Raw genomic sequence first — 14,839 nt, 5'->3', positions numbered from 1 at the left:
GAGGTGGCTCTTTGGCGGTGTCACGATCTTCAATCCGCTTGATGGCTTGCTTTGCAATGAATTTCGTATAGTGACCTTCTCTTACGAGTTCTTTAAGGTGCGCTTTCTAAGCGAAGGAATTGCTCGTAGTGTGCCCGTGCGTCCCATGGAAGGCATAGTATTTGCTAGTATCCCTCTTGTTCGGATCTCCTTTCAAGGGTGGCGGTCTTCTTACCCAAGGTTTGTCTTTCACTTGCACTAAGATCTGATGTATGGGAATGGTGAACTTGGTGTAGTTTTTCCCTGCCGTAGCGTCCCCTTGTGGGTGCGACCTGCGTTTGTCCTTGTTCCTGTTGCTAAGCTCGTGGCTTCTTTGGCTTGCCCGCTTAGTCCGTTAATCTTCTTGCTTAGTAGACTTCTTTGCGGGGATTCGATCGTCATCTCAGAGTGTGTAGCATTCTGCGGTCGCGAAATACATCTGCCAGAGTCTGGCTAGGAGTGATAGTTAGCTCGCGGTACAAGTTGTGTTCAGCTAGAAGGCATTTCTTGAAAGCAGAGGACGCGATTCGCTCGTCACATCCTACAATGTTGGCCTTTTCTGCTTTGAATCTCTTGATGTAATCTCGAAGGAATTCGTCGGATTTCTTGCGCAGGTTGTACAGGTGGTCAGGGTTCTTCTTCACCAGCTCCTTGAAGCTACTGATCGATCTGGATGGTAGGGTGTGAAACTAGTCTTGGGCTGCTCCTCGCAAGGTCATTGCAAACGCCTTGCACATCAGTGCGTCGTCGGCCTTGTGGAGGATCATGACACTTTTGAAGTGTTTTAGGTGGCTCTCGGGATCGGAATCCCCTTTGAAGTGTATAAATGAAGGAGTTGAGAATCTCTTCGGGGGAGCAGCCTGCTGGATTTCGGGGGTGAAAGTCGTTGAGTTTGCCTGATCCATCTCCTTACGTAGTGTGTCTTCGAAGTTCCCACTAGTATTCAAGTCTCAAAGTCGTTCCGCACATATTGTTGGTCGATCTTGTTGGGGACCTTCACGATTTGGGCGACGCTGATTGACTTCCTCGTTGATTTGCGAGGGTCGACCTTCTCGCATGCGTTATCTAGGTGGGGTGTTGGGGGACTGCGCTTGCGAAGGATTTTTTGTAGCTTGTCGACGAGAATCGACTCTTTCAGAGTAAGCAGCGGAGGGCCTACCCTTTCGTGAATACTCCTCTGCGAGTGGACAGCTGAACGCATTTCTTTAGGATCCTCATTGTGATGGTTGTCTGGCGGACCTTCCTGGGGGCCTAGTCTTTGATTTACATTTCCCTGCGGGCCCAGGCGGGCGCGAATGTCAAGTCGTGGGCCCAGCCTTTCGCGTACTTTGTTCCTTAAACTCAATCTGCTCTGAGTGTGGCTCGCATATGCTTGCGACATATCGGCAGGCCGATCATGTTGTTGTCCCTCGCTTTGTCTGCTCACTCCTGCTCGACCTGCTTGGTACCCATCGAGTTGTCTACTGGCGCGTTTGTCCATCCTTCTCTCCTCGCGCAGTTGTCAAAGGCCAAGGTTTTGAGCCAAGCTTATTTGGTTGAGGAGCTGCCTTATTAGATTGCTCTGGTCATCCATTCTCTGAGCTAGCTGGTCAACTCTAAGATTAAGGTCTGCTTGACTTCGTGGATCGGGAGGAGAGAAGTGTGTGGAGCCCAATTTCACACGGACTAGGGTTTCATTGGAGGTGTACGTGGAAGCGTGCGTCGAGCGTGGAGGCAATGGAGGGAACGCTTGAAGTTGCTCCAAGATCAGGCCCAAGTCGGCGGTGGTATTGAGCCCACCTTGATGGGAGGTTCCACCATGTTCGGCGGCAGTGGCCGGTGCAGTGGTCTCAGCTGTAAGTCCGGTAGGTGGCACGGTGGTGAGAGGTGGTGGCGCCACCGTGTATATCACTGGATCGTGGGTGGAGTAGCTTTGGGCCTTCGCGGATTTAGCCATCGCTGCGGTTTCGCCTCTCGTCTTCTTGCTTCCAGCCATGGTTGTTTGGAAAGCTTCGGTGGATTGGAAAATAAGTTTAGAGCACGCTTTGGGTATATCTCGTGCTCTCAATGAAAGCATCAATTTGTGGGAGGAAATTTTCTCACGAGAATATTCGATTGCAAAGATTTCCCTTCATTCTTTTCCGCCTATTTCTCCATGCAAAATAGAACAAATAAGAGGACCACACCCGAGGGGTGTTGGCCAAATGCCTTCCAATGCCTAAATTAGTTCAAGAGTTTGTAAGAAAAACACTAGATAACTAGGGTACGGAGATGTGTTTAATGTGTAAAACGAGCGGCCGGAGCCTTATATAAAAAAGAGAGAGAGAGAGAGAGAGAGAGAGAGAGAGAGAGGAGGTGGCTAGGGTTTGAGAGGAATTTTCTGCAGAGTTCCAGTATGAATTCAGATGTACCTTGACCTTTGTGCGTGACCATCCTTTTATAGTGGTCTCGGAGGCTAGGGTTTCAGAAGAATAATTCCGTAGATGGAAATGAATTATTCCTCCCCAATTTGGAATTGATTTGATTAATTAGAGATTTGATTTATTAGGGTAAATCAAATCCCTAATTGTGGTAGGTATCGAATCAATTCATATTTTAATTAGGTAACTCATCATTTAATTGGGAATTTTGGTATGAATCAAATCAATTATCAACCTAATTAGGCAACATTCCATTTAATTGGATAATCCCCAATTAAATTGAGTAACTCCCAATTAGGTTGAATAATTCCCAATTAGGTCAAATAATCCCCAAATGGAAGGAATTATTTGACATAGGGTTCTGATTTAATCTGGTTCCCACAGTGTGCACGGAGGGAGGGTGGGTCGATGGGGGTGTGGGAAGAGCCAGTCAGTTTAGGTGGGGTGGGACTGGGAAGAGAAAGAGACAAAGAGAAGTTGTTTTCTTTTGATTTTTGATTTTTAATTTAATTGAATAATATTATTTACTTGTTTATAATTATTTTTAAATGGTATAGAATTTTTCTAGTATTTATTTGTCCACCTGTAAGTCCACCTCATTAAAAAAAATGAAATTCACATTCGCGACGTTAGCATTTAACAAATTTACTAACGATTTGGCTAACGGAGGGGGCAAATTGTAGGTTTTCCGCGATGTTGAGTATGTACTCGTAAAGGTCTCCAAAATCGGGTATGAACTCGTAAATAACCCTATAGGTTGGTGAGTTTACTGCAATTTGTCCTTTATAAAACAAGTAAATAATCGTGCAGAGGGAACAAATCACATTATTAATGTACGAAAGTAGTATTCACTTATTATATGAATTATCTTTAACGTGGTAGTAATATTAACACATTATCTATCACATAATATGATTCATTCCGTATAAAACGATTTTAAAATGTGATGCTTTAGTTTTTGTTATTTATAATCTTTTCATATAGTAAAGCATTGGTATATAAAAAAGGAGTGCTGCTATTTCCACCTACCTATCTTATTTTCCCACCCACCTTATTTTTAAAAATTTTAAAATAAATTTATCTCTTTGTAAAATGACTTCTAAGTACCTAAGTTAAAAACTTTTTAAAAGCATTTCAAATAAAAATAAAACAACATTTTTCAAAACAAAAACTCTCTGTCCTCTCTCCCATTTCCTGACCAGGTCCTCTGAGCTGCCGACGAAGTCTCTCGGCAGCAACTGCAACAGCCGCGAGTACTGGCTCGTCGGCGGAGCAATTTCCAACTCGGCGGCGAAGTCGAGATCCATGAAGCACCCGATCTGCCATGTGGACGAGCTCGATTGTGCCCTGACGATGTCCATGAACTCATAGCTCTCGGTGGTGATGTTGCCGGAGGAGCTTTCTTTATTTCATTATGTTGGATTTGGTGACAACGGTTTAATGAATCTGTGTTCCTCGTTTTTCCTTTGGTTTTTTTTTTTCGATTCTTTTGTGTGGTCTCTTTTTTTGTTGGTTGTGGTTGCAATATTTTAATTTATAAAATCAAGTGTTGTGGATGCCTTATCCACCCTTTTAATACAATCGTTTATCTTTATTAAAATTATAAATTAAAAAAAAAAAAAAAACTCACTTGGTGCATGAGATTAAAGCCTCTCTCTCTGCTTCTTTACTATTTTTACTTTCTAGATTTTTGTTTCTGTTTTTTTCTCTTTTGAATTTGTGGTGAATTAGTATTTTATTGATATTAGACTAGAGGTGAATTCGTAAGGTGGGTGCAGGTGAATTCGCAAGAGTTTTGTGTAGAGGTGAATTCACATTTTTTTGGTATTAATCGTGCTTCGTCTTGTAGCTCCCAACCCTCAACCCCAATTTTGCGCAGAGATTGAAGAAGCTCTGCACAAATAACCAAGTTTTTTTTTTGGTTGAGGATTTTGCTCAAGCCATGGTGGAGGAGGGTGAAGAGGTGGGGGAGGGGCCGATGGCTAGTGTAGTGTTGTTGAGGGATGGGGCTGCGTCGGGAAGGAGGGAGAGAGATTTTTGTTTTTGTTTTTTATTTTTTTAAATGTTATTTTATTATTAATTTACTTTAATAATTTAAGGATATTTTAGGAATAATAGTGGATGGAAAGATAAGATTTTGTTTTTTTTCAAATTTATATGGTGGTGGGAAAATAAGGTGGTGAGGAAATATGACAAGGGGGTGGAAATAGCATCACTCTAAAAAAACTTGTAGATAGGTTTAAGGTCCACTTTGGGATTGCTGTCACTTTTAGAAAAAGTTGGTTATGCTGTGCTTTAAAAATAATTAGCTGTAAAGTAAAGTAGCGTCATGTTGGTAAATAATATTTTTAAAGTGTTGTTAGTACAAAAAGCAGTGTCAAAACCTTTTGGTAAATTTTAATATAAAAATATTGTAACTGTGAATAATGACTAAAATATACATGATATTAAAAATGTTATGTGCTAATCATGTGGTGGTAGTGGTGGTGGTGGGGTGGGGGTGAGGGTGATGGAAGCGTGGTGGAGGTGGTGATGGAGGAGGTGGTTGTGGTGGTGGCAGTAGAGGATGAGGAGGAGGAGGAGGATGTGGTGGTGGCGTTTGTAGTGGTTGTAGAGGTGATGAATGTGGTGGTGGAGTTGGATGTGGAAATGGAGGTGGTGTCATTTTTTAAAATGAATGATGGTATTTTAGGAATTAAAAAAATTCATTAAAGGCTCATCTCTGTTTCTTTTCAAAGCAGTTTTAAAAAGCAACCCAAAGCTTGCTTTTAAAAGTTGCTGTCAAAAGGCCACTGCTTTTAAAATAATCAGAATATTTTATTTTTATCAAACACCTTAAATTGCTTAACTTTAAAGTGAAGCAGATTTTTGACAAAAAAAGAAATCCCAAATGGTGCTTGTAACACCGAAGAACAACACCAATAAATGTAATTGGGCCCGCCGGCCATCCCAGGCAGTGCACGATATGATGCATGTGAAAGGTATCAATTTTCGTGGTGTCGCTGAGTGAGGCTAATAAAGTGGTAGTTGAGCTTATTCCTACTGAATTTAAGACCAGCAAAGCTCTGAAACTACTATAAATAATGCCTGTCTAGTTCTCAAACATCTCAAGCAATTCTCTAACACAATTAGTCAATTTCTCTTTTGTTATACTCTGCGTGCTTATTAGCTACAACATTTTGCGACAATGGCTTCAAATGGTGGAAAGCTTGAGGTCGAAATTGAGGTGAAATCTCCTTCACAGAAGTTCTGGGAAGGCCTTAGGGACTCCACCACTATCTTCCCCAAGGCATTCCCTCATGACTACAAAAGCATTGATGTCCTCGAAGGCGATGGAAAAGCTGTTGGCTCTGTTCGCCTCATAACATATTCGGAAGGTAACATCAAAATTAATGTGTAATGTTCTCTCGTCAGACTTATGTTACTTATATCTAAACATTTTCCTATAAATGACGTATTTTTTAATTTTTATTACGTAGGTTCTCCAATTGTGAAAGTATCGAAAGAGACGATCGATGCGGTGGATGAAGCAAACAAGTCAGTTGCTTACAAGGTGATCGACGGAGATCTGCTCAAGTACTACAAGAGCTTCAAGTGCATCCTAACCGTGACTCCCAAGGGAGACGGGAGCTTGGTGAAATGGTCATCTGTGTTTGAGAAAACCCATGAACAGATTCCCGATCCAAGTCTCATCAAGGATTTTGCTGTTAAGAACTTCCAGGAGCTCGATGCCTATGTTCTGGCTAATTAATTAGTTAATTAGTTAGCCAGAAAGCTTAAGCATTGGAGATGGGAGTTTTCCTTAATTATGAGTCATAATCTGATGGCCGAATAAATAAGACGAGTTGAAGTCGTATGTTTGCATGCCAAGCTGGTTTGATCCATGTCTAGTTTGTAAGCAGCTTGTGCACGTACCGTATGTTTCAAAATAAATGTTTTTTTTGTTTTTTTTGTTTTTGTGCTTGCGGTAATGCCCCTTGTTTTATGTCTTGAGGGCTAACAAAGTGTCCGATTTTAAAGTAGCAAAAATGAAAAATAAACTCTTTGGACCTAATAACCAATTCCCAATAGTCAGTCTTACCAAACAAGTTGTCTCACATTTATTGGCAACTACAATATTAAAACCAACCTTAGTGCAAAGTTCATCATGACCAATTTTTGTAATACTTGTATTGACTCTTGTACTAGTTAGTATTTAATTTTAAATTAAAAATGGGTTTAGGGTCAAGATTAGCATAGGTCTAGGATTCAACTCCTCTACATAAACCAAAAGAAATTTCAATAAATAGTGTGCTTCATTAGGCTCGGAAAAACAAGAACACCCACATTCTTCGCCAATAAATAATGAAAAATGTCAAAGTTAGCATGGGTCCATGATTTGACTCCCTCCTCATACATAATCAAAATATTTCCAATACATAATTGATATTAAAATAGGCTAAGAAAAGCAAGAACGTCTACATTATTTACCAATAAATAATGAAGAACTTGTTAGTTGTGAGGAGGTATATTGTTCTAATTTCTGCATTAGCATTGTCACTCATCATCAATATGAATTATTTATTTATTTATTTATTTATGTGGGCTTTGTTGGTGTAGATGGCTCGATACAAGCCATGATGTGTAAGTCCCACATCGAAAAATATATGTTGTGATGTTTTAGACAACCTACAAAATATAGATTATTTCGAATACACATTATACTTGCAAGTGCACGAACCATTAGTAGTAAGCTTATGTAAGTGCGAGGTTGATGCCACATATATTGGATCGCTTAATTCCATTCGATTTCCTAGTTGAAATTAGAAAAGAAATAGAAAGAAAAACACAATTACAAAGTCACACAACTCTAAGGCTAAAATCACACTTTAAACAAATAACACAAATGAGGGGTTTGAATTGAAAAACTAAATTCTAGAGAAACCTATGAAAAGAAATGCTAACTAAGAAGATTAACAAACATGAAAAACAAAATGTAATTTAAGAGAACTAACACTAGAACACTTTGAAGCCATCCCTACACTTCTACTCATGTTATTGAATGCTCAAAGTGTTTGGGCCTAATTTGGCACTCCCAGTCCAAAATCAAAAAGCCCATGTCAATTTTTGGCAGCCACTGAAGTTCACCTTAAGTTTGGGCCAATTCTCGACATGCCCAGCCCATTTTTATCAGAAAGGCCCATGAACAAAACATTTTGGACTTTTTATCTACAGAGAATAAAAGAAGCTAGCACAACCCATTTTCACACCACTTTGATCTCTACCCCAAAAAGACAAGTTAGCAGATCTTTTTTTAAAAAAAAACCCCCACGTGACTACCTGTCTTTGAAAAGTAAAAAATTTCAACTATCTCAGAAGAGTTGATAGGGAGTTAATGAAGGCATGTATAAAAGAAAGACTTCTATGAAAATCTTTGCAGCCAAAGATCAAAATCCCTTTTCTATATACAAAAAAATTCTACATCAGAGCAGGTGTCATTTCCAAGGGATAAGCAGACTACATTTTCTAAAAAGATGAGTAGGGAGCAGGGAGTTGTTCATCAGGAAAAGCAAATTAACCATCACGGTAGATTGCACTCTTACAAAGGGCAGTTAAAAGTTAAAAAGGGATTAGGTTTTCTTTTAGGAAAAGCAGGGAAGTGATCACCATAAGAACTGAATGTTGATGGCTTGTTCTGCTAGAACATATAAACTTCCCCTTTCTTGGCATTTAAAAATAAAAAGATCTTTCTTTTGGAAAATATGCCGTACATTATTAAAATATTAGAAGCCCTACTGTAGCATTTTCTATAAATATGAGAGGAGGTGAACAGATCAAAGGACAACCAATAAAATCAATCAAGACAAAAACTCTCAATGTCACAATTGACAAACTCAAAATGATCATTTGATCTCACAACCTTCAAACATTGAAGCAACCAAAGCTCATTGAGCCACAAGAAATAAGTCAGCTATAATCCAAAATTTCTAATTTCAGTTTAGTTCAGAGAAATAGTTCTACAAAGCGAGATTTCTCTCGTTACAAATTTGGTTTAGCATAAAGCCAAGTCAAGTAGAGTCGGGGTTTTTCACAAATATGAAAACCTCAACAAATTAAAAAAAGAGCCTTGGTCAAGCAGAACAAGCACCATAGCGCAGCTCCAGCTCAGTGATCGCTAATCCAACCACTTTTGCCCTCTCTAGACTGAAAAGGCCTCAATTCTGCCTGTTCAGCAAGCCTTCCATGGCCCAAAATCAATTGAACCTCTGCCAAACTCAAACGTTGGTATTGATTTGCAGCTAAAACTCATCAGTTGAAGGTGTTGACGAGTCAATCTAGCACAGACACATCCAATCTAGCCCAGTTCAAAGGCAGTTATCCAGGCAGAAGTCCAACATCCTGTTGTCTTGTTTCGGAGTTGTGATTTTGTTTTTGAGTTCTGTAACAGGCAGTTCTGCCTAAAAACGATTTGCTTTCTTTTTGTCTATTTTGGCCAGAACTACCTATTTTGTACTGTGAAAAATTATGAAGTCCTCACAATTCTGAGGCAAAGAAAAGAACTTACTTGGGAGATATTCCTTACCCAAATTCACAATCGCTTGTTTAGAAGTCAATAACTTGGGGCGCAAGTTATCTATGTTTAAGAAATCTACTAGGGTTTTGAACTGCTAGCAGTGGCATGCTCACACACAAAAGAAAGTTGACTTGTTGACCACTAATGGTTGATAAGCCAATGGGGAACTTTACCCTACCATCACATGATAAAAATCAAAACGGGTGAACACAAAGCAAAAGAACTCTAGACACATTGATGACGATGTTCGCAATCAAGACCAGGTTTAGTGGCTTTAGGCGCATTGATTCTCTCTAAAATAAGTAAGATGCATGTCTAGTGCTACAATACTCATGCTTCCCATACACTTGATATAGATGTGATTAATACTTCGATTCAACCATATCAGGAAACCCATTGAGATTGAAGAGAATATGAACATCACATGAACCCTAATAACATGTTGTTTACCTTAGTCATTCAAGAAACCAATTCACATAAAGATCACTTAAAAATGATTCAATCATTTGTTGCTAATTTAAATATGTGTTCTTGGGTATCTTACACAACTTCTCAACTATAGCTAGATGCATACAACCTAAGGTGAGCAATCAAAGAAAGAAAACACATAGCATATGATTAATTTAGTGAAAGGGAATTCATAAAAAAACATCTAGAAATTCATAAACTCAAAGCATCAAAACAAGAGTAATCATATTTAGGGCTTCAACCTAAGCCCTAGAAAAAGAAGAAGTTAAATTGAAACTAAGAAAATACAAGAAAAAAAATCAAATGAAAGAAACTAAAAACAAGGAGGAGAAACATAATTGCATTATCAACCCCTTGGATCCTTGCCTCATGGCCCCCCAAGGTTCTCTCCAATTATCATGCCATTCTCCCCTATTTGGTGCCTAACACCTCTACTCTCTTTGGTGCATAAGAATTACACACCTTTCCATCTACCGTGCTTGCTTTATTATAGCAAAAGGAAGGGATCACTCAATCTTAAAATAATCAAGCAAGTAGCCCACCAATGCATTTCTTTATCATCTTCTTTTCCTTTCTTATTGTATGTTTGACGCTTCTTCCTCTCTTTTGGTGTGGCTGACTTCCATTGATTTTCCTTTCTACCTCCATGTGTTGTTGTCTTCAATCCTTGTCAACTCACATTTGCATATAAAGATACACCTTTTACCTAAAGTCTTTGACTATTGTCTCCTCCTTGTCTTTTTGCCATCATGAGATTTGATTTTTAAATTCATTAAGGGGCTCCCTTTTGTCTCGGCAAATCCCATTTCAACAAGGTAAATTATTGTTACCAAATGGTATGGTAACAAGTAGAAATAAGATGATATCAAGTGGAGGTAAAACTGGCCCAAAATAAATTTCCAGAGTTAACATCAATACTGGATCGGTTGGGGAGGTTATACTTGTTCAATGGAGCTAAATTTCATATATGTTATGGTCGATACCCATTGGAACAAGTTTTAAGAAGAACTTCACTGCATCCAAACACTAGATCATGATGATCCACGATCAAGAAATTGGCCTACGAAAATGAGTAAAAACATATTTTATATTCAATAATGCACTTTTAGTTCACATTCATTTTAATCAAAGTAAAATCTATAAAAACACAAAAAGGAAGTAAAAAGCAATAAAATATTAAGAACTAACTCAAAATATTGGGTGAATCACATGATAAATCATGTATAAAAATGAACCCAACAATATAACAATAATCTACAGTTTAAATATAGCTAGTCCACTCTTAATTGCACAGAGGTATTTTGTGATAAACCCCCATCCTAGAGGTCCATTGGGCCTAACCCAACCTAAGGATTGGACCCAGGTGGTTAAGGTGAGGACAATATGAGTGCATGGTTTAGACGGGTAGTAGACTCTTATCGGGCCTATTAGTACAACAATTGTTATTAGAACTTGGTTTGGTTAAGACACACTTTGTTCAAGGTGGAGCCATTGACAAGTTCAAAAAGGCGACTCAAGTAAAAATTCTTGGACTGGCGGAGAAAGGTGGAGTGTGCTAGTGGAGCAAGGATCAAGACAATCCTAGGTGTAGGTGGAGCAAGCCCTCTTAGCAAGGCTCAAGAAAATCCTTTTCGGAAGAGGTAGAGTTGCGGGGGCTCACTCTTGAAAAGTGCAGGTGTTGTGAATAGTCGGGTTAAGGTAGGGATAATGTTGGTGCGTGGTTTGAATAGGTAGTGGACTCCTATTGGGCCCGTTGGTACAACAAGTGGTACTAATAGCCTAGGTCGGCATCATTTATTGGTTTATGCCCAAGTGCTTTTACAATTTTAAGAGTGGAGGTGTGTCGATGATGGAGGGCGACATGAAGACACCACAACTGGTGGCTAGTGTGAAGGTCGAGTTGAAGCTGTTTACTGGCAAGGAGAACTTCACATTTTGGCAAAAAAGAATGAAATACGTCCTTAAGCAGCAAGGACTCAGCGTAGTCTTGGCAAGCAAAGAAAAAAAGTCGGAAACCATAATAAATGCCGAGTGGGAAAACTTAGACGAGCTTGCTAAAAGATTCATTGAACATCATCTCACAGATGACATGTTGTGTAATTCGATGGAAGACATTGTGAAGCAGACTTGGGAGAAAATTGAAGAGATGTTTGCTTTAAAATCATTGTCCAACAAGCTTTTCTTGAAGGATGAGCTTCACTCTCTAAAGATAGAGAAGGATGCAAACATGATGAAGCATCTTAACTCCTTTAATAGGTGTATTGCAGATTTGCAAAGGTTGGATGAAGTTTATAAGTCAGAAGACAAGGCCGTGATGTTGTTGACATCCGTGCCTCAGTCTTATAAGCACTTATGCACTACGCTTATGTTCGGTAAGAGAACTCTAAAGTATGAAGAAGTGATGGAAGAAATCCTGACGCATCACCGAATGGTTCAATGTTCCGAAGAATGCTCTCAAAGTGAAGGTCTCGTGGCAAGGATCGGAGGGAAGGGTCGTTCAAGTAAGCGCGGGGGGCAAGTCAAGCAATGATGAAAATTCTAGATCCAGGGACAATGAAGGGGATTCGAGTGTGGGTCTAAGGCCGAAAGTTCATGTCACACCTCAAAATCGAGACATGTGACAGCATCACGTACCTTGAGGATCCCAAAAATATAACACCTATGTTTGAGGGTTATACTCCCAAGATTCCCAAAAATACACTAAGCTGTTTTAATTAAATAAAATGGGTTGGATCAAAGTTGTTAATAACAACAGAAAAATGAATAAAACATTATACAAACTTTATTGATTAGAAACTAACCCTAGAGGTCAAGGAAAAGTACCAGTAACCTCATAAAATTATTTTACAAACCATAAAGATTAAATACACACTAACCCATCCAAAATTTATATAGAGGTAGGAATGAACAAGAAGCACCCTTAGCTCTTAGGAAAGGAAACCACGACCTGTCAGAGATGATGAGGTACAAGAACCAAAGTGTTAACACGTCCAGGAATAACACCAAGTGACGCTTAAGGATTGTAATCTATATGGAAAAATGGGGGTAAGCATTACATACATTCATATGCTCAGTTGGGGACTTCTGACCAAGTTTGAAAATAGATAGCGAAATAACATAATAGTGTTAAGGAAAAACAATGAAAATAATATGCATAACATAAACCATTTTTCATATAAATATAGGATCCAAAACAGTTGGCATGCTCACGCAACTTTCACAAATGTTTTTCGAGCGCCCAAAGATGCTTGTCTGATGACCAATCCTTAAAGGCCAACTACCCTAATGAGAAATAAAAATATAACCAACTTATCTTGTATGGTAGCGAGAATATCCATTTATCGGCTACACCTCATCAACTAAACCTCACACAAGGGTATTGGTAAAGTCTGTCCACGTAACCCCTTTGGAAGTTAATTAGGGAATCGAAACCCAGGGAAGCAGTGGTGGTCCTACAGCCAGAGCAGCCTACCCCAAAGTTATTGCTACCCATCACATGTGATGGTGTAAACCCATGCCTACCCAGCCCATGTAAAACCCGCATATGTTAAAGCCCACTCAAACTTTTAAAAAAAGAGAAAAAATTATAACCAGCCCACACTCCTGTGTTATGGAATGGCCCAGTCAAACTTTAAAAAAAGGGGGAATATAACTTATAAGCAGCCAAATAGCTTTTGGCTGTGCAATTTCAGACAATCATCAACTTCTTCTCAACTCAATAGTCTTGGCTATGCAATAGTCAAGTTGTGCAATTGTCGACAGCCCCTTCTCTTCTCATATATGAGGAAACAAGTATTCTTCTTATTCTCTTCTCTTTAATTATCTTCTTCTATTGGGTTATTCCTAAAATAAATGTATGCATGTTAGTTTTAATTTTAATTTGAAATTGAGTCATCTAGGGTTTAATTAGGAAAGAAATATAATTTGTGGATTTTGTTGAAATTAATTAGGTCTTTGATTTTAAGAATTTTGTTGAGATGTTTGATTTGATGTTGGTATTGTTGAGATGTTTGATTTGCTGTTGGTATGTTAATGTTTGATTAAATTCATTGATGCTATTATGAGAAATTGTTTGATTTTTTGTTGGGATGTTTGATTCAATTAGGTTATATTTTATTATGTTGGATCACAATCAGAACCCCAAGAAAACAAAGAATTTGTTCTCTTTTTTTAAGAAAAAGAATGATGGGTCATCATCTTCTAGAATGCCTCCCATTTGTGATGAGCAAAATCTTCTCGACTCTCCCATTGTCGAGCCTCAAGTTGAAAGAGTTGAGACCCAAAAAGTCGATAGTGGTCAAGATTTTAATATCAATTATCTTGAGCATGATCCGGGATTATGTCGTCAGATATGCCAATATTCAGTGAATAAACAAGATAATGTGCTAAAAGCCTATGTTATTTTAGGACCTTGTCAACTGGAGTTAGAAGACTATCCAAGCAATTTAGAAGGGCGAGACTCACATCGATTTAATAAATTGTGGTTTGGTAAATTCCCTTGGCTTGAGTATTCAATTGCGAAAGATTTGACATTTTGTTTTCCTTGCTTCCTATTTGACATGAATCATTCACATTCAACCTTTACTATTCATGGATTTCAAAATTGGAAGAGAATTGGTGGCAATCAATGTGTATTTCAAAGTCATGTAGGCAAGCTAAATTCTCCACATCATCTTGCTATGCAAAAGTGGGTTAGCTTAACAAACTCATCTCTTCATATTGAAAATGTGGTAGATAAGCAATCAAAGCAACAAGTGATGGACAATCGGTTGTGACTTACAACCACAATAGAGGGCATTAGGTATCTAGCAAATCAAGCATTGACTTTTCGAGGTCGCGAAGAATACATTGACCCATCTAACCGGAAGTCTTTTGTAAGAACGAATATAGAAGTTGAGAAAGTTCTTCTAGATAAGGCTCCTCATAATGCTCAGTATATTGCCCATGATATACAAAAACAGATCTTGCATATTTTTGCTACCAAGGTGAAGAAGAAAATTTGTTGCGAACTTGGGAAGAACAAATATTGTATTCTTGTTGATGAATGACTTGATGAATCAGGTAAGGAACAAATGGCTATTATTCTAAGATTTGTTGATTGTGATAGATTTATTCGTAAACGCTTTTTCGATATTGTGAGTGTCGTAGACACTAATGCCTTGTCTCTTAAACAAGAGATATGAAAAGTACTTGATAATAACGGAATTCTAGTGGAAAACATGCGTGGCCAAGGGTATGATGGTGCTAGTAATATGCATGGTTCATGGAATGGATTACAAGCATTGTTTCTTCAAGATTGTCCATATGCATATTATGTGCATTGCTTTGCTCATTGCTTGCAATTAGCATTAAATGGTGTGGCTAAAGATGTGAAGGTTGTATGGAGATTTTTTTTCAATGT

General features: G+C 38.6%; 1 protein-coding gene across 1 annotated transcript; it reads left to right on the top strand.

The window, feature by feature from the left end:
• The first annotated feature begins 5,431 nt into the window (after positions 1-5,431).
• Positions 5,432-6,478, top strand: LOC117615914 (MLP-like protein 423). The gene is made up of 2 exons (XM_034345091.1): positions 5,432-5,794; positions 5,897-6,478. The coding sequence occupies exons 1-2, from the start codon at positions 5,605-5,607 to the stop codon at positions 6,166-6,168; spliced, it is 462 nt and encodes a 153-aa protein (XP_034200982.1). The 5' UTR covers positions 5,432-5,604; the 3' UTR covers positions 6,169-6,478.
• The last annotated feature ends 8,361 nt before the right edge of the window (positions 6,479-14,839 follow it).

This window comes from Prunus dulcis, chromosome 1, assembly GCF_902201215.1.
Source record: "Prunus dulcis chromosome 1, ALMONDv2, whole genome shotgun sequence".
Lineage (NCBI taxonomy): Eukaryota > Viridiplantae > Streptophyta > Magnoliopsida > Rosales > Rosaceae > Prunus > Prunus dulcis.
This window is presented reverse-complemented; position numbering and strand designations above follow the sequence as displayed.